Source organism: Xiphophorus couchianus, chromosome 18, assembly GCF_001444195.1.
Source record: "Xiphophorus couchianus chromosome 18, X_couchianus-1.0, whole genome shotgun sequence".
NCBI classification, from domain to species: Eukaryota; Metazoa; Chordata; class Actinopteri; order Cyprinodontiformes; family Poeciliidae; genus Xiphophorus; species Xiphophorus couchianus.
Genome location: NC_040245.1, coordinates 6,300,202 through 6,320,446, shown reverse-complemented (window position 1 = coordinate 6,320,446; position 20,245 = coordinate 6,300,202). Strand labels below are relative to the sequence as shown.

Genomic DNA, 20,245 nt, shown 5'->3' with positions numbered 1-20,245 from the left:
ACAGCTCTTGAGTCTGTGAACAGCTTGTAGCCTCCGAGCACATCTGTAAAATATGTGGTGTATCTTCAGCTCCAGCCCATGAAAATCCCAACCTTAAATAATCATGGTTTTTTTTCCTTATTTCCTTATTTTCTATTTATTTTGCATGATCACTGTAGATTAAGATACTAAAGATCTATCTACTTTTGTCTGCGGTGTGTGTAATGCTCAAATTTAAAAATAATAAGGTTAGGACTAATTTATTGTAATTGTATGTTGATGACTGAAGACAAAACTAGATTTGTTATGGGAGCTTGTGGCGTATGGACAGGCAGAAAAATAAACTTAATTTAAATGGGAAAAAATGCATTGAAGAAATAAATTAAATAATTACATACAGACAATATGATGCATATAATACAAACAATAAATAATCACAGTTAGCTCTGTGCTCTCATTGACCTCATTGCTTGGCCTGTCAGTTTAAGTGGAAGCTTTTTTGTGCCACAAGAATTTAGTTTTACAGCCTAATTTAAATTTAAATGTCTCCACAACTTTATTCCTTCTGTTTCTAGTGTATTCTTTGGTCTTCATTATCCTGTTTTTTCACTAGTATTCTCTAATAAACCTCTAATGTCTTCTTTAATCAGCTGTATCCATTCAGTTACTAGGTGGGTACTGAAGGCATTTGCATTTGATTTTGTTTATATGGCTTGTAGAAAAAGGGGCTAAGTAGAAATGTCCATGACACTTTCTGAAGTGTATTTGAAGAAATTTGTTTTATATCTTACATTATTCTCCTTCTACTCTGCATATACTCAAAATTTTCCTCACAATAGACATAATTTTTTGTTTGCTCACAAAACACTTTTAGGCCATGTATTTATTCATAGTTTGCACTCAGTGTCTGTGTAAGTGCCTGCAGTGTTTGTGCTGTAAGTAATGGATACTGGGATAGAAAGTGCTGATAGAAAAGTAGTGGGCCAGTCTTAAATGGAACTGCATCTTCTGTGGTAATATTTTTTTATTACATGCAAATATAATCTCCATTTTCTCCATAATGGTCTAGCCTGTCTAAATAAAAAAAGAATCTATGGGTATTTACAATTTGTTTTCAATCATACATTATGTTCACTCTGTTATTATGTTATTGATTCCTAGCAAGTAAACAGCACCGACAGAGAAATATTTATCAATTTTCCAATGCTGGCCCATAAAAGCTCATTTTGCACAAACTCTGCTTGTGTATGTAATGTGCCTGTACTTTACATTATGTAATTTGGTGGAGTGTGGCCGACTGTGCAGGTTTTGCGCACTCCTAATTAATATAAACACATTTCTTCAATTCTTCAATTGTTGTTTTGGGTAGATGGTCATAAATTAATTATTAGTTTGGTGTAAAAAAAAAAATCAATTAATAGTTTACTGTCAGAAAAAGAAAGAATGCATTTTTATTCTTATACAACTTTAGAATCACACATACATGTGTTTATGCAATAAGTCATTTAAAATGTCAAAACTAAAATACCAAGTCTTAGTGCAGCAGAACACAGCTTTGATCCCATTTCTCATGCACTATTCAGAATAGAAATTAATCCAAAATGAAACACTGAGACATCACGACTTGATGTTCCACAAATCCACTTAATTTCCTCATACTTAGACCAGCGTAAGACACAACTCATCAAGATCTCAAGATCTTGTAAGATGGGAAACAATATGACAGTAACTTAAGGACTTACTAGTTAGGAAATAATTGTTCATCTGCTTTTTCCTTGCTCTTAAAATTTGGTAAATTTAACTACATATTACACTAGGCCAGTATTTATTGAATAAAAACTATCCCAGTATGAAGAGGTAGTGTGTGAAAAACTGTTAACACAAACTGCTTCTACTGGAATTAAGAGGGTAAGTGGCAGGGAGGTGTTGCTAATCAAAATCACTCAAGTGACTGATCATTAGCAAGTGTGAGCACCTTTATAATTAGGTTTTGTTTTGTCAGCAATCAGGTTTCTGTTAACACAATTTAAGGGAGGAAAGACGGCAGCAAAGGAGCTCTTGTTGCAGTTACAGTCAGAAGTTTTGGGGTTTTTTAAAATAATTTTGAATAAAAAATTCAGCTGGAAGGAAGGCAGTTCACAGAAATATACACTGAAAACTATTGAAATGTTTATGGCTAACTCACTCTTTGTTCAGATACTAGAGTGCTTCCAGAAAGAGCAAAAAGTAAATAAATAAAAGAACTACTGTACATCTCAGTCTACTAGCACAATTTAGTAATGTTTTTGAGGGTTTGCCATAAGAAAGTATTTTCTCTCTAAGACGAATAAGTCAACAAGGCTTATGTTTGCACATTTACATCAAAGGAAACCACAAGACTCCAATACCCTATGCAGAAATAAGACCAAGAGAAACACATTTGTAAATAGTTCAACGTTTGCCAAAAGTCAAACTATGTCAAACTCAGAATAGCAGCGAAAAAGCCAGTTGATGATTTGGGCTTGTTATTTCAGCCACAGAACCTGTTAAACATGGAGCCACTGAACACTGTGAACTCCTCTAGTTTTCTAGAGCCAAATGTAACGGCATCTCCAATGTCAAAAGATCAGTCGTGCCAAGCACAGCAGCAGATCTGCAACAGAGTGACTGAAAAAGGAAAAAATCAAAACAGCGATGTGGCACCGTACCTGTTACGGCAGGCGGGAGGCCTGGACACAAACAGAGATCTGAAAATGTCTGTGAACTGATCCAAAGTTGGAAACAGATGATGTCATGATGAACGATGCAGCTTGCTGGAGTTGTGACCAATTTTGACTCTGAATTTGAGACAGAATTTAAAAAAAAAACGCTGACACTGACACTTTCTTTACCAAAATGTTTTAAATATTTTGTGCTGGTTTTGGTTCTTGTGTTACTTAAGCGAAAATGAATAAACCACACATGCAGTCTATTGCCAGCTACAGAAAATCAGTCCAAAGAACATCTGATTGTGTACAATAGTGTAGCTTAGCTGTGGAATAATTTGAAATGACATAACTCAACCATCATATGAATGGATAAATAAATAATTTTGACTCTGACAGATGAACAGCACAAGTAAAAAAATCACCAAAAATTGTTTTACATGAGTTGGTTTTGCATCAGAATTTTAAGCAACTTTAAATAATTAATCAAAGTACTCTGATGGTAGGGAAAACTCATTACATAAACAACAAAATGTTTTGTGGTTTTTCATGATGGGCTTTTGAACCATTTTTCTTTTACAAGAATAAACATCTGTGACAACTCTATAAAAAATAAACTGCAGACTCAGTTGCTTTAGTATGATTATAAACAGTGTGAAAAGTCATACATTTTCACTTTACACCAATTAGTGGCACTTCACTTAAAGATTTAATTAGTAGCAAAAGACAATAACCACTTATTGGAGATTATAAAACAGGCTCATTGTAAAGTGGGCCATCCTCGTTGTGTAATGAGGACATAATTTTTAAGAAATAAAACATCTTAGGTATTTTTGCTATAACAGTGAAAGAGGCAATGATTTGTGTGTTTTTATTTTAGAGTTAAAGACATTTTAAAGTTCTTACTACAAAAAGTGCAGGAGAATATCACTTGTTGATATCAATGATAGGCACAGATTGAGCCATGTAGCAGCCAAACATAGAGAGGAAAAACAAAGTATTTTGGTGGTGGTAATTTTGTACAGATCTAAGCTTGTACAGCTTTCTAGTTATAAAACTGAGTGCAAAAGGTGGATCTGTTTCTAAAACAGCTCTACCAAGCAAATACCATATCTTGTTCTGAATCTACGTACTTAAATAAGGCATTATGCCTGAATTTATGAACTTTGCAAAGTTATGAACTTTGCTCATGACAATCTAGATTTATGCAAATTATGCCCTGACCTGTTTGAGTTACCCAGATTCTGAGGAAAAAATACCCCCCACTGAAAGCAGCTGGTTATATTACCACTGGGGATGACAGAGGAAAAAAACTTTATGGTGAATGAACATCTGTGAACAATAGAAACCATAATATAGACCTTTTTAGTAATTAAGAAAAAATAACAGGATTTGTAAAGTGTCCTTTTAATTTTCTTTTTTTAATAAATGTAAAATTTGATGCATTTTTAACTTCAGTCAATCTGAAAGTTAAAAGCAAGAGAAGAGTAAAATCATTTCAGAATAGATGAAAATGTAGTTCTCTTAAGGGACTTCATGGGCATATTTGCATCTCCATTTATGTTGGTACTGTCTCCTTTGTGAATCCAGGATGGAAAAATAGCAAATAGCGAAAGTAAAACAGTTTTGTGAATTCCTCCCTGACTTTAGAGTAAGTTCAATATAACACAATAGAACAAGAAGTGTCAGCAGCAAATCACAGTATGTTAATAAATGCACTCTCAGGCAAGCAGTTTGAAATTGTTTAGACACAGAACAAAAAAACAGAGCTGCTCATTTCACTGAGCTCCACTTTGCAATTTTGCAAAACACTTGAAAAACAGCAAAGATCAAGAAATCTACAGTTTAGCTGTTTATTGTGATGTTAGTAGCAAGTTGAGTCATTTAGGCAGCAGCTGAAAACACACGAATACATTTCAGCTCATTTTGGAGGGCAGCCCTATTTCACTTGCCATCAGGTCAGGCTCATAAGAAATCATTTAATCTTTTCTTACAGTCATTTAATGAATACATTTCTAGCAATAATTGTTGCTCTGGAATGTTAAATCAGCACAGTTGGTAATTCTAATAAATTTAAATAGTGAAACAGTAAACAGAGAAGTCCCGAGCCAAAAAACATCGAGGGTAGTCTTATAAAGCACTGTGCTGCACAACTGACTGGCATTCTTTTATCTTTGCAAAGTTTACCCAACTCCAAGGTGCCTAGGCTCTGGAAAAATTCAGTTATACCTTCCTCAAGCTTAAATTCTTAAAGATCCACATTTAGTTAAAAATGTTAGTTTGAATATGTTATCATTTTACTACTAAACTGAAGGTTATTGTTTGTAATACCTAGAAGAGAGATACGTTGAAACAAACATCATCTGCTTGTGAGCTACTGCTTGCCATGTTATTTAGAGCTATAACCATTAGCAGGAGCTAACGAGAAATCAAAACAAACTGGAAGATAATGAATGGATGCTTAAAGTGACAATGAAGCATTTTAAAATCTTTCGTAACACACCATTCAGTGGCTGGACTTTCTGGGCACATTTGCATGATCCTGATACTTACTATAAACGGCTTTAGTTAGAAACTGGAGCTCTTTGTGGTTAATATTTCCAAGCAGCCGCTCAAACACCAGCTTTTTCAGTTGAGACTTTCCTCTTCATCCATTTGGTTCTCCTCATCTTCACTTTCCCTTATCATTTCTGCATTGTTAACACTTCTTGTGGATCTTTTTAAGGACACAAAATGATTTTTGTTCTGTTGCTGTTGCCGCAATCATTATGAAGTCCTTCGAGAAGATAATAAAGGCTGAGATCTGGAGGGCAAGTCAGAGTAATTTAGATACTTTGCAGTTTGCTTATAGCACCGGTAGAAGCATTGATGATGCTGTTAACACCCTACTTCATCTTGTTTTCGGTTGTTTGGATGGGGAAAACCATTTTCTTTGCCTGTTTATGAATTTTCAGCAGCCTTTAACTTTATATAACTCCACATTTTAGCTGCTTGTATCACAGTCACAACATTAACCAGGATTTAGCTTGCTGGCTAGTTTATTTTTCTTTTTTGTTCTACAAACAAATCCGAAAGGATGAGGGTTAATGTGTTTTATCTGATGTACTTTTATCATTCACCACTTTCCCTCAGGGCTTTGACCTTTTATTTATTTTATTAAACTGATGAATTCAAAGTAACTCCATATCACTGTCCTCACCGTGACACATTATGGTGACAGCATCATGTTGTGAAATCCATCTTTTGTACTTCTGGTGTAGAAATACAAAAGTACATGCCACACTTTTCACTTTTTTGTGAATAATTTTGAAAACTTATATTAATGCAGGACTGTCTATTGGTTGTTGTATTTGTAAAACTCTGATACAGCACCTTAAAGTTTGTGATTATAATGTGATAAAACATGAAAAAAACTGAATGCAGAGTCCCTGCATTCACTTTGGATCATTATAAGTAAAGGAACAAAGGGGGGGGGGGGGGGGCACTGATAAATGTTTGGACTGGATTTAGAAAAGAAGTTGACTTTTATAATTTCATTTTATCCTCTTGACAACATCTTTCATGTAAATTTTAATCACTGTTTACCTTTTTTAAACCCAGCTGTTTTAGTCGTGATAAAAATGGTGTTTATTTATATTATAATGACTTATCTAGCCTCTTGTGCATGAGCAAACCTGATAATTGTGATTAGCTTCAGAGTTTCCATTGTGTAATGTTGCATCACTCTGACTGCAGTTATTATGGCTGTGTAAACAACTGCACTGTCTCTGCTCATTACATTGCTTTGCACACCCAGAGGGAGAATGTACAGCGACTATGGAGCACCTTTTAGGTTTGTAATCTATTGGTTTTAGCACAGCATGAATTAGACAACAGATCAATCAGCTGGGTGTCAGAAGACAAAAACAAGAGCAGCAACAAATTGATCAAATTAATGTCAAAGGTTGTGTCTGTCAAAGTTTAGAAATGTGATAAATTTGGTGATTTGTTTTGTTTGGTTCTCATTTTGGTGTTTATTGTGGTCCATATCACATAAATAAAACCATGACATTTAATGCTACATTGAGGCATTAATGAAGTAGATATTTTAGAAAACAACAGATCTCTACTGCAATCTTGTTAAAATTCTATAAAAGATAAGACGTTGATAAATTATTTAACTGAAAAACAAACAAATCTGTTTGAAGGAAAACAAAGTAAAAATTAAAAAAAAGTTTCAATATTCTGTCTAAACACTATTAAACTAATATTTGAGCTGCTAAGGGATTTTAATTTCAGCATTCTGTCTTCTTTCTGTCAGCATCCAAAATCTTCAAATGAGAAACTTTGCTCGCTCCATTTTGGAAAATTTGATTTTCTGTCAGATTTAATTGCGAACTGCGTGTGGGCCATTCCTCTCATGAAGCCATTCTTTTGATGGGTGTTTGCTTGGACTCGCTGTGATGCTGAAAAATTAAACCAAACACACACCTGAGAGTTTTAGGCCAAATAGTATTGAAGCTTATCATATATTCATCCACCTCAGTTTAATATGAAGAAAATAACCCTAAAACACGATAGCATACTTTAGTACGGGTAATATGTTTTTTATTATTTTATATTATTATATATACAAATTCAGGCTTATTTTTAAGAGACCACAACACTTTTCCTCACAACATTTTTAGGAGATTATAGCCAACCTTGGCTGTTTACTTTGACTTTAGACATTTGCATCCCCGCTACTCAGTCACATGTAGAGTAAATTCAGTACTTCCTGCTGCTCATTCAATGTTTCTATTAGCCTATTGGGAACCTCCCTGAGCAGTTTCAAGTATTACTTTTTTTTTTACCAGGTTTAATTAAATAGATTTTAATTATAATTAGAATAATTCTGGTCCTTATCAAAATATTGCATTCATTGTGACTTTATCATGACTGAAACTTGTACATTGATATTATTTTGGTCTTTTGTTTCCTCCTTCCAAATTATGGCTTCAACTAAATGATGCTGAAATTTTTTTTTAAGAAAATCCTTCAGGCGCAGCTGACTTTGTGTCAAGTTTGGCACATTTTCTAGAATCGATGACATGTTTGAACTCAGAAACAGTGAGGTTTCACAAAGGTTCTTTCATTTTGATTGCATAAAAAAATCTTTTGAACAAATATAGTAATTTATGTTTTTCATGTGAGTCTTACAGCATATATGTTACATTATATGTGAAATGATTTATATAAGTCTGACATTTACTTACAATCAACCATAATAGCTATTATGGCTGATTGTTACTGAAATGGTTGGTTACTGACGTGAAGTACGTGCCTATTAGCTTATATTAACTAACTGTCAGCGGAGGTATGTATCGAAGAGTAATATACAGACATGTGGTTTAGTTTAATCCTGAAAAGTATATCTGAAGAATAACTGAAAAGTATTTCTGATTCTTATATTCTGAAGATGAAAATGTTGCTGTTTTTGGCTCGTTTGCATTACACGGTCCACCGTTCCTGTGTTTTCTTTTAGGTTAGACATTGGAGATAGTAAAGACTCATCTGACATTAATATATGTTTCGATTACTGCCTCGGTCAAGGTTCAGCTGAGCCAAAGTGGTACCATATGAGTATGGGGAGAAACTACAGACTTCTGATTGGTCGGAGAGAACCATCAACATGTGGTGTAGACAACAACATAATAACTGCGGTCTCATTCTGACCAACTTCCTTGTTTTATTTGTCACAGTACAAGAATGTGATGAAGACCAGAACTTTAGTCAACAGAACTATACATGTAAAGTTTGGTCCAGTGGAAATATAAATACGTTGACATATGGGGAAAGGATTAAATAGCCCTTTGTAGATTGATAATTAAAGAAGGCTGTGATGAACCCAATTAGTTTTATCCATCTGGTACTAACTCTTCATATTACATAATAGCAATATAAGTTTCTATATTTTTTATAAAACAGAAAATTAAAGATTATTTCTTTGCCTTTAGACAAGATCAACTCTGCTAGATAGGAATTGTAAAAAATGCAGTATTGATTCAGTCGACCGGAATAAAACTGCAGCTCAGACGCCAGGGGCATTTTTACCCATGTCCTCTGTGCATTGCTGCTTAACTATTGGGACACGCTATAGGTCGTTAAATTTGATTTGCTTTGAAGCTACTAAGTATAGCCACAATATGTTGACCCTATTAAAATCGTCGGCACAAGTTCACAACAACAAATGCGTGATGTTTACAGTTGCATCTACATAAATTGGAATATCTCAGAAGGCTTAATTATTTTCATTATTGCAATTTAAAAAAGTAAATCCAAACAGACCCTTTACCCACAGAGTGATATAGACCGATGTTTATTTCTGTTAATTTTGAAAGTAATGGATTGGAGCAAATGAAAACTCAGAATTGACTATCTCAGACTACAGTTAAATAATTCATGACCTAAGTTATGCAGAAATGTCCCCTTACAGAAAAGTATGTCCAAGTAATGTGCAGTTGAACTTTCTGCATGAATTACTGCCTCAGCATGATGTCATGTTGAGGTGATCACCCTGTGTCACTTTTTTTCCCTCTTGATAAAACTCTATAGATTCTCTACGGACAATTTGTTAGACAATCAAGTGACAACATGATCATTAACCACTGGGTAGTAGTGGCAGTGAAAGAAATCAGCATCTCCATAAAGCTTTTTAACAAATGGAACCAAGAACTGCTTTAAAATTTCCTGGTAAATGGCAGCACTGACTTTGGACCTGATAAAACACAGTGGAGCAACAAAGAATGGTACAACTTCCCATATTGTCACTTCCTGAAGAATTCTTACATTTGACTTTAGATCACTTGGATTAATTTGAAACCCCTGATTTCCAAATGCATTGGTGGGCACACTTCCTCTAATCAACTAATGTGCTAATAGCTGAGCTACTTTTTAATTTAACCCTTTAGAGTTTTTCCTAACTTTGAAAAAGCTTAGAACATTTAGCTTCCACTAAATTATTTTTTCCAGATAAATTCTGAAGTTCGAATTTATTTATTAACTTTAAACTGACTGACTGAAGTTTTGGTTAGACGTTTATATTTGTGCTCTTATTTTGAAGCGGGAGAGATTGTTTACATAGCAGTTCTGCTTCCTCTCCTCACGTTTTCCACTCGTGATGCGCTGCAGCAAATGAGGTTTATTCTGTACACAGAATGTACAGCAATCAGTTTAAAATCTACTGATATCCTGCATGCTTTCTGACCGAAGCCACACCATAGTAAGTTAAAATCAGCATTATAGTTAGTAATACTGAAAACCTAAAAAACTGAAACCATCAGTGAAATGAATGTTCTAAAGAATCTCTTCCTGATACAAAAATAGCAAAGGAAGGTGTGCAATAATAAATTTGACCCTGTTGAGGGTGATATACTATTTTACACATGTAAATCAACATGGTTGAGTTTAGCACTTTAGCATTAGCTTCTGTTACATACAAGATTGGTACAGTATTTAAGGTCAGCGCAATTAACTTTATTTTTATTTTCAGTTCTTTGACGAATTTTAATTAATTTGAGTTACAACAACATTTAATTTCCCTTTGGGATCAATAAGATATTTTTGAGTTTGACTTTAAATTTTTAATTAATGGTGCCAACTACTGCCCAAATCAAATGCAAAATTTGCTTTTATCTGAAAAAATTGTTTACTTAGCAACAGTCCAGACATTTTTCTCCTTAGATACCAGAAGCTGCTTAACACAAAGAATACCGTATTTGTGATTCATTTCCTACATATGTCTGGATGTGGTTGCTCTTCAAGTGCTGATTCCAGTCCACACATTATTAATCACTTCCAAAGTATTGAATGGGCTTTGCTTCCAATTCCCTAAAATAATTAGTTACCGTTGTTGTTTGTGTGCCATTTTCTGCTGCACTTTTTCCTTCCACTAAACTATTAATATAAAATTGACATTGTTTTTTTATTATTATTATTATTTGTACTATGTTGTCTAATTTAAGGCAAAGCAAGGTATTTTTAATGGTAAATAGAATAAATCAGTTCATGTGCTTAGTTTTTACTGTAGTGTGCATTTTTTGGCGATATTCCCAGAAGGAAAAACATTAGTTAAATGCATGCATCACCTCTGCATTGCCTTCAGGGAAACAAAAACTTTAAAAAAACAAATGCTTTGATGTAATTAGCAGGCTTTTCTTTAGCCCAAAGATCACTGTCAGATTTACTTGTCTGTGCATTCAACTGGGTGGCTAACAAGCTAATCAATTCGCTAAATACAGTGGGAGAAGATCGGCGTTTACACCGGATCCCCCACCAGCCAGTTAGAGGCTCTTCCCAAAACTGTCAGAAATGAAAGCAGTGCACGGTTCAAGGGCTTCTAAGTAAAAGTTCCTCTTCGCAGCTGTAATACAGTGAGTGAAGGCGAAAGCAATTAACTGTGGCAGGTGGAGAAACTTCTCTGGCCATCTTCTCTCCTCCTGCGCAGACACAGTGTCTCGCCTTAGGTTGCACGTGGCTTGGGCATGAACTGGCCGAGGCAGCATTAATTAAACACAGGGAGACAGTCAAACCTTTGTGTGCGAGACTAACGGCTGCAGGACTTAACTACCTTGACCTCATTTAGGTTAAGTCTTTGCCTGTTTTTAGTGGACTTTAATAATTTTTTTGTCCCAATAATGAGTAGTCTCAGAGAGAGGGGGGAGAGAAATAGAGAAACTTTCACGTCAAGAAGAAGAATCTCGTTACTTTCTAACGGCGGCAGATGAGAGCATGTCGAGAGGGTTCAGCAGTGTTGCTGTTTTGACACAAATTAATGAAGTGCCTGATATGTATCCGAGGGAAACAGGGAGCGACAGTAAAAATGCCTCTTCCTCTTGTGGCTATACATTAGTTTACATTCAACAACAGCAGTGTCACGGTCATTAACCCACAGCAGGGCTGCTGTGTCCCCGTGCCCATTAAGCATTAGACAAACTGAGAGCGAATTGGAGTGTCTGCTGAAGCTTATGTAAAGCACAAACTGTGACTCTCTGTGGCAGTGGACATTTACAGCTTGTGTAGGGCTGCGCCTGATATGGTAATATCACTAATTGCTGCCTAATTAGATGCGAGTCAGTGAGTCGTGTTTTAATACTCTTCGGGGATCGTTACTGAAGGAGGAGAAATTCATCACTTCTGATGAATGACAGTCGGGTCAGCAGGAATTTTAACGTCAAGACGGAGGGACTGATGGGAAGATGCAGGAGAGCTCAGAACTAATGGGTTTTTCACGCCGTAGTCATGTTACTTAAGTAGAGTCATTTTCAGCATGGTGCAGAGCTGCTTCAGAAGTTAATCACACATTAATACGGAGCTCTATGTGGAGATTTACCATTGATTAACAGCGTGAGATTGAAACCAATAAGCCTTAAAAGAGTGAAAATCTAAGTTTTATAATGGCAGAAAGAAGCTGCTGATAATCACGACTGCAAATTATTTATGATGTGCTTTTAAGTCGGGGTGGGCAGTGTGATCGCCGTGGGTTGCAGGTATCTGACAAGAAGGAAAACTGTTAATTTGGAGGAAATATAAAGGACTGGTTCATGCTGGAGTCATGTTGTGGTTTTTATAGTGAGCACCTTACAAGTGGCTCACACTCCATGTCAACGAGATTATTATTCATACAGCATACTCCAAAAGTAATTGCTGCCCGTGGTAAAAATAATTTTTAAAAAAGCCTCTAAATAAATTAATCTTATATATTGCATTAGACTATTCCTACAGAAAAGTAAACAAAACAAAAATCCAACTTCTAAATTGAGGTCATTTTGTCCCTTCACTATTTTATACTTTTGTGTTCTGGTTTGTTAGTTTTTGATTTATTAAATGCTTAAAAAGAAAACCAAAGACCAACAGAATAATTGAACGTTTTTGGTTATTAATTATGAAGGGGGTGAGGGAACCCAAAGCAATCCAACAGCATCTTCAGAGCAATCAGATGTTTGTTGGGATCGAATGATTTTCAATTCTTCTTCAACACATTTAGCCAAGACACAGATGAATAAATCATCATTATATTTTTTTAAACCCTTTATTGACACCTAAAATAGCTAACTTGGCATCATCTTCCCCAAATAACAGCTTCTACAAGAGAGAATGTTGTGGCAAGTGCAACATATTAGCACATCATCATGTTGCAACAGAACCAGCTTCTCTTTGGTCAGTTAAAAGATTCTGTTCAATGAATCAATGTCAGGTAGCAGGTTAGTACCATCACTTAAGACAGATGCATGCTTTGCATAAGTAGAGTACTGACTACAATAAAGAAGCTCAAATATTAGTCAGCGTAAAAACAGGATGCTTAAAGGAACTGTCTCCAACAAGGCTGGAAGAGAACCTAACTAAGTCACTATTAGGGAAGAAAAGGCGCCATCTTGAGTTTATCAAGTCTTCTTAATAACCATCGATTTAAAGTTACACATCTTTACACCGCTGCAGTTATATTCTGGAAAGCACAAGAAAAATTATGTATTTTTAAAAGTAGGCAATTTACTCAAAGTTAATATAAGTGTATGTTGTTCTTGGATCTTAATTTTTTTCTTTTTTTCTTTTTTCTTCCCGTTACATTGGAGCCAGACTTTTTTTTTTTTCACGCAGACAGACATCTTAAAAAGGTGTTTTATAGTTTTTGTGTTTTTTCAAGCGGTGCCAGGCATATGTCTTCTCTGTTCACTCTCAAAGTCATTTTGGTTGTTTGTATTGTTCTTCCCAGCTGGAATGAGGTGGCAGAGACAAAGGCAGATGTGTCCCTGTTTGTTTTTGAAGTGTCAGAGTTAAGTCTTGCGTGTACGCTGGGGTGTGTAGGGGTGCGTGTGTGGGTGTGTGTGTTCTGCTTCTGTGTGACGATGCCTGTGTTTGGGTGTTTCATTTCCCCCCCATGTGTTGTCTCTGTTTGTGGTCCACAGGTCCTCCGCTGCATTGTTCATCCGCCTCCTCCTCCCCTGTTGAGCAGCTCCCATACCCTCCCCCTTCCATTGCAGCCAATGAGAACCACGGGAGGTTGCTAGGTAACAGTGCGGCTCAGCCAGCCCAGGACTCTGACTCTGAGGATGAGTTTGGCCCCAATTCATTCTTAGTTAAAACTGGCTCAGGGAACCTGTATGCTCCTTCCGCTGCAACTGCTGATGGTGAGTTGCTTTTCACACTTACTGTTGCTTTCTGGAGCTCAGCCTGCCCCTCACACACACACACGCACACACGCCTGGATGTGTTGTGTTACAGGTCATGCAGATGGCTACGGGCAAGATAATGTCCTTCTTCTTCTTTTTTTTTTTTTATTTAAGCACCTTAAGAGAGAGCTGAAACTTCGAGTCGATACGTAGCCTCAGGAAATGAGCAGAACTCTCTGAAGTGAGGTCGGAAAAGTTCACAGCAAAGCGATGGGCGATTTTGGTTCAGCAGGAAAGATTTGTCATTGATATTTCTGTTGGGTGGTTTGGATAGGAAATAAGTGAGAAAAAGTTATAACATACTAGGTGCAAATGTCAGGCTCTTGTAACTCACAAGTGTAGCATCTTCTCTTCTGAGTTGTATAAAGTTTCATGGACTCCCTGTGCGGTTGCTCATTAAAAAACATCAGCTGTTTTTTTTATGTTGAAATGCAGACTCCTGCTGATACTGTAACATTCATTCAGACTGACAGAATGACATTTCAGCTCAAAGTGCTAACACAGTGTTGACAGTTGACGAAAACAAAATCTGATTGTAAAGCTGTATGTTTACCGAGTAGGAAGCTGAAAGTGTCATAAATGATATCAGCAGTTAACTTACTGATTTAAGTATGAAGAGGACGTTCTTGAGCGTTCAGACATGATAGCTTTTTAAAGGAGTAAAACTGTGTTTTTGATGTATATTTCTTACTTCTTGTTGCTATATTCTAAATTCATCAACAGATTGAGAGATTAGAAAAGTTATTGATGATGATTAAGGAGAACTTTACACTCACTGATGTTATTTTCTGTTTTACTAAGAAAAAAATATGTCAAACAAAAATTGCAGCAATGCACCGGTCAGGCAGATCTTTAGCTAATACCGTTTCATGCTTGTCTTTAATGTCTGACATGGTAGTTGCAACTCTGACTAGTTGCATATTTTCCTCTTAAATTACTCAACACATTAAAGAAAAAATATTTGCAACTAGAAGTGTAGAAACTACAAGATTATTCATTAATTATTATTAAAGCATATGTTGCTTTTCTCCATCAAACTTTTACAAATCTCAGAAGATAAATCAAAAAAGTTTAAGCTCTTAGTCTTGATGCTTTCATACTAATAATTCTAAATTCAGACTTTAACAGCCTGTACTGGAAGCCAGTCATGGGAAACTGATGATTGATTTTGATCCCTGCTGAATTGATTGATGCATCAATAAATGCAGCACTTATTCATATAATGTGGGATTCTGTCCATTTCTTGACAAGCTTTCAAAAGTAAAGATACATTTATTAGACTTATCCTTTCGCCATATACATTTTTATTTTTCGCCGAGGTCAGGCCTACCGATTCCAATGGATATATGTTCATGCTAGATGTTAGTCATTTTGTAACATATCCGTTTTGGTCTCATAAATAATTATGTTGGTGTCAATAACTAAAGGTAGTTTTCATCTTTTTGCTGTTTGTGTGTGGGGGAGTGCGTGTGGGTGTTTATGTGTGTGTGTGTTTGGGGTTGGCCATGTCATTATATTTGTTTGACATCAAAAGTGACGCAGTGATGCAAACATATGGCCAGTGGACAAAGTTTGGCCTGCCAATGCTTTTTCTGTGGCCCTCCAGGCCACAAGGGCCACAGAAATGGAAGTTCAAGATAACACTTGTGTGCTTAAATATTATATTAACAGTCAAATCAAATCAGCTTTTATTTGTATCGGTCAAGGGACTGCAACCTCTGGTGCCAGAGCCACAAGTGGGTCTTGGACCTTCCACAAAGACTCTTATAAATTAAGAGTCTTTGTGTATAATAATAAAAAAAAAATTATATTTTTAAATAAAAAAAATAATAGTTGTAACAAATTTCCTGAAGTACATGTTTATCTAAAAAAATACGGTTTTTTTTAAGGTATTATAATATTTGTGGCTCTGAAGAAGCTGTACTGAAGGCATTTATGGCTCTCAGGATTGTAAAGGTTGGAGGTGCCTGGTATAGAGACGAATTACATCAATGTAAAAAAGATTTAAAATATTTATTCTTAAGAAGTTCAAATCAAATGTGGAAAAATTACAATATTATAACAGTTTAGTGGTTTTACCTTAACATTCTGCCACAACTGGCCCTTTGAGGGCATTTGTGGTCTACATGTGGCCCAAAATGAAAATGAGTTTAACAGCCCTGCTTTAGATGAATATGGAGGAAAATCTGATTTTTCATCTCCATGACTGTGGTCAAAATTGGAAACAGATACAGAATCTAAAAATACGTAAAACCAGTACTTGCACGTATAAAAAGAATTCTCATAATATCGCCTATGTTTAAAGAAGCTAATTTCCCACAAGTCAGCATGTGAATTTAGAGTAAAGTTCTTCAGTGTTTTGAACTGAAGTCGCTACCTCAGTCCTCCTAAAACAACATGAATGATTTAAGTCATTGATCAAGCTAACTAGCCGAAGGCTTTCATTATATGAAACTTCAAAGTGTCCTGACTGGCTGCTCAGGTCGGCAGTGGAATGAGTTATTAATCCCACTGCAAATCTCCCTGCTAATTCCTCTGCATCAACACTGTGGTCACCCAGCAGTGGCACGATTGGCTGTAGGCAATATGGGTGGGGGGGTGAGACCTTTACCATGGCAGAAGTTTCTCACAACAATGAATGTAATTTGCATGGATAGATCGTTTAGTTTAGCCTTAGGCTGTCAGAAAGAGGAGTAAGGAGGAATTTCAGCAGCTCGAGTTGCTACCTCTGGTTGTCATTAGGGCTTTGAAAGACCCTTTTAGTAAGTGTCACTGTGCGCACATACTGCTACGTTTTTTTAATCGAAGCAATGCTACTGACCAAAAAAAACAATAGCCAAATATAAGGACCTGCAAATTCTTAGTTTTTTACTAAACGTTGCTTAAATCTCATCTTGTTTGTCACACCCCTAATGGGATATTATGTTTCATTTTGAGACTTGACTTTTTTTTTTTTTATGAATATTGCTCTCATTAAAATTTGGAGAAGAAGAGCGAAGCATCTCCAAGTTTTGTTCAATTAATCCAGACAACTTAGATAAGCTTTCTCTCTATCGTATTTTTCCTGCTGGATTTACAGCGCCTCATCCAAATATTTAGCAAGCTTGGTGACTTTGTTTATTCCTTTCTGGGTATCTCTCATTCTTGATTAATAGGAAAAAAATGAGTCTTTCACTCCAGTGAACAGCACAACGTTCATTCCCTTTTTTTTTTTTTTATTTTGTTGGGAAATAATATATGTAGCTAAATAACTCTATCAATCAGAGCTTGTTTCAGCAGAATGAAATGACTTGATTGGAAGTTGTTCAGTGTGACATTGCTACATAGAGCTATATAAATCTAATATTCACAAGGTGACAAAAACGTAGTGAGAGGTGACAAAATGAGAGCGTGGCATTGGATGTGTTTGCCAGAATGATAATAAAAAGATTGCACATTCCCGGATTTTTTTTTTCTTTACAAAACATTTTCATTTTTGCTTTAGAAAATATTCCCGGATGTAATCGGGAATTAACCATGCATGTCAAGATGCGTACAGAATTTACATGTGGCAAAAAAATATCTATTTGAACGCCACCACGGCGAAAAAGGATGAGAATTTCAAATCAGGTCGCCTTGATATGCAAGACATGCTTTGAAGAAATGTCATCTGAGCAGAAAAGAATAAAAAAATATGTTTTTATTGTCAGTAAACAAAGCGAAAGAATACATATGCCTCTAATAATCTTTTCATGGTGGAATCTTTCCACAGAAAAACAGGTGGGTTTTATCTTTTCAGATTACATTCGCCCAAGGTCGTCTTGGAGCCCAAATGCAGGACTTAAAATGTTCTGGCGGATTTTGAACAAGTGAAAGCTCTCAGTGGCATATCATTATTCACATTAGCAGCCTCCAAGGCTGCTGTATGTTTTTTATTTATTTTCAGAGTGGAGTGAGGGAGAGTTGCGTTTTTATTTATTTATTATTATTATTATTTCTGGGAAGACTAAGTAGTAGTTCCTCTAAGGCTGATGAGGCTGCTCGCTGAAGCCTGCAATCCTATTGTCAAGCATGTGTCTCTCTGTGGCCTTCGGCTTTCTCCGAGGGTCTTCTTCCTGGGGAGAATGCCAGTTAGAGGCCGCTGCCACGCTGGGCTGCAAGATCTCAGACGCTGCAGCCTCCCCGCATTAGCATCTCTTAATGCGAAGCAGCATGGGGTCGGCCAGTATCGGCTTTCAGTGCGGTCGGACACCCCAGTGAAAAGGGCCGGCACACCGAGCGGCTCGCAGCTGACCAAGCAGGAATTCTGTGCTGAGCAGAAGGCTCAGGGACGCAACCGTGTGTGAATTCAAATGAGTCTTCATTTGAACTGCTTAATCATCCCCCCTGAGTCTGCAGAGACGGGGGAGAAATGTGGTTAAAAGAGGTCACACCAGAAAGTAATTTAGCCGCAGACACCACAAGGAATAGAACTATCTGAGGCTAAATAATAATTTCATTAGCAACACATGGCACCCTGTTCTTCTTTTTTTCTGAACACTTTATGTACAGAGCCTTGAGAGTATCAATAACCCCTAAACCATTTCAAATTCACCCAATAACATTAACATTTTATTCCTCTTTGTGAAATATACCCAACTCAGTCAGATTGAATGAAGAGTATTTGTCGACTTCAAGTATTGCTGTAGATTCTCACTCAGATTTAAGTCAGGGTTGTTCAAACACATCAATGCTTTGATGTAAACCATTTTGCTACAGCTCCGGCTGTATGTTTACGGTCGTTTTACTGCTAGAATCCTACACCCCTTTCTCAATTCTTTTGCAGCCCCCTTTTATCCATGATTACACTGTATTTAGCTCCGCCCATCTTACCATCAGCTCTAACCAGCTTCCATGACCCACTGAAAGAGCATACCCACAATATTATGTTGCTGCCTCCATGTTTCCTGGAATGTACTCATGTTCATATTGGGCTGTTTTTTTATTGTCACACAGCATTTTTAATGTAGGTCAAAAATGTCAAATTTTGGTTGTCTTGCCCTTCTGCCATAAAGGTCAGATTTGTGACTTGTATGATCATCTCCCTTTTCCCTACTGAAGAAAAACCTCCCCACAGCACAATACTGCTATCACAGTGTCTTGTTTTTGGGATGCCATTTTCAGGCACTACTAAGTAAAAAGTTTATTTTCTAACCCTAAAGCACTAAACATGTATTCTGCTAATGCCTAAGTGCTGTAGCAGCATGGTATTTAGCAGAATACCACTGAACTCAATCATATTGGTACCCACCATACATTGATGACAAGCATTGCAGACCATACGTTACACCACTGTTGCCAACTTAGCAACTTTGATAAAATATTTAGTAACTTTTCAGACAAAAAAATTGCATTGGCCAAAATCGTAATCAGCAGGTCAGGCTTGTTAAAGAAAAATTGCAGTTGATGCATGCCTCATTGTTTTTCCTCTTTACAAATCTTGTCATTTTTTTGGAGTCATTCCATCATTCAAAACTGGAGAAAATCTACTGAAGTTGGTGGTTATTAAATGAGAAAGTGTGAAAAGTTCCAAAGTTCCCAACACTTTTGCAATCCACTGGAAGTTATGAGTAAAGTGAAGTCAACAGGCAATTTGTCCGATCATATTCAGTCCACCGTTTGTCAGCTCACAGTAACCCATTCAGGATACCTACATATCTTCTTTCCAGTGACGTAAATTTAGATGCATCACCTTCATTGTATGATAATTGCAGACCATCTGTGCCTTCTAACAAAATCTCCAGGCTCTTGATGGATTTGTAGCAGAGTGACATACAGAACAGAGCATACATAACCACTTGTCTTGTTCTTGCTAAGGCAGCTCAAAGAATGACAGAAAATCCATTAGATCTAAGGAAGGCCAAGTGAAACATATGCCAGCTCTGGTCTTAATGGATTTAGGTTGAAAACTCTGGCAGGCCCTTTTATAATAGTTTTTATAAATTGGTGTTCTTTGTGCAACCTGGCGGCAGCTTGCCTTACTTCTTTAAAAAACAACACATCTGTCTTCCTCTGGTTGGTAATAAAAATCAAGCTTTATTTGCATTCTACGAACTTGTTTTTCCCTAAGGGAGACCCGGTGAAGAGCCGAGAAGTGTGTTGTTTGTGGTACCTGTTACCTCTCAAATGGTTCTTTGGAAGACAGCTGGAATTCCCTCATGCCTCTTCCTCTCAGATTTTTTTTTAATGGTGTAGGAAACAGCAGGGCTTGGAGAGAGATCCGGCTCCACGGAGCCACTACGTTGTGCTGCTTCACTGCGTTCGTGACAAATTCTATTTGTGTTTTTATAGACAATTCTTACTCAACTGGAAATTTTGCTCTTGTGATTAGCCCTTGGGGATGATCTGCTGATTTATATTGGTGCTGGATGACTTTTG

General features: G+C 36.5%; 1 protein-coding gene across 10 annotated transcripts in view; it reads left to right on the top strand.

The window, feature by feature from the left end:
• The window catches only part of tenm4 (teneurin transmembrane protein 4), a 220,864-nt gene that overhangs the window by 72,884 nt on the left and 127,735 nt on the right, over positions 1 to 20,245 (top strand). For 7 of the 10 annotated variants that reach the window (XM_027998908.1, XM_027998904.1, XM_027998903.1 and 4 more), the window contains exon 4: positions 13,586 to 13,807. The exons of the other annotated variants lie outside the window; for them this stretch is intronic. In XM_027998908.1, coding sequence (XP_027854709.1) covers positions 13,586 to 13,807 — 222 coding nt within the window. The remainder of the gene's footprint in view (positions 1 to 13,585; positions 13,808 to 20,245) is intronic. 10 annotated transcript variants of the gene reach the window in all.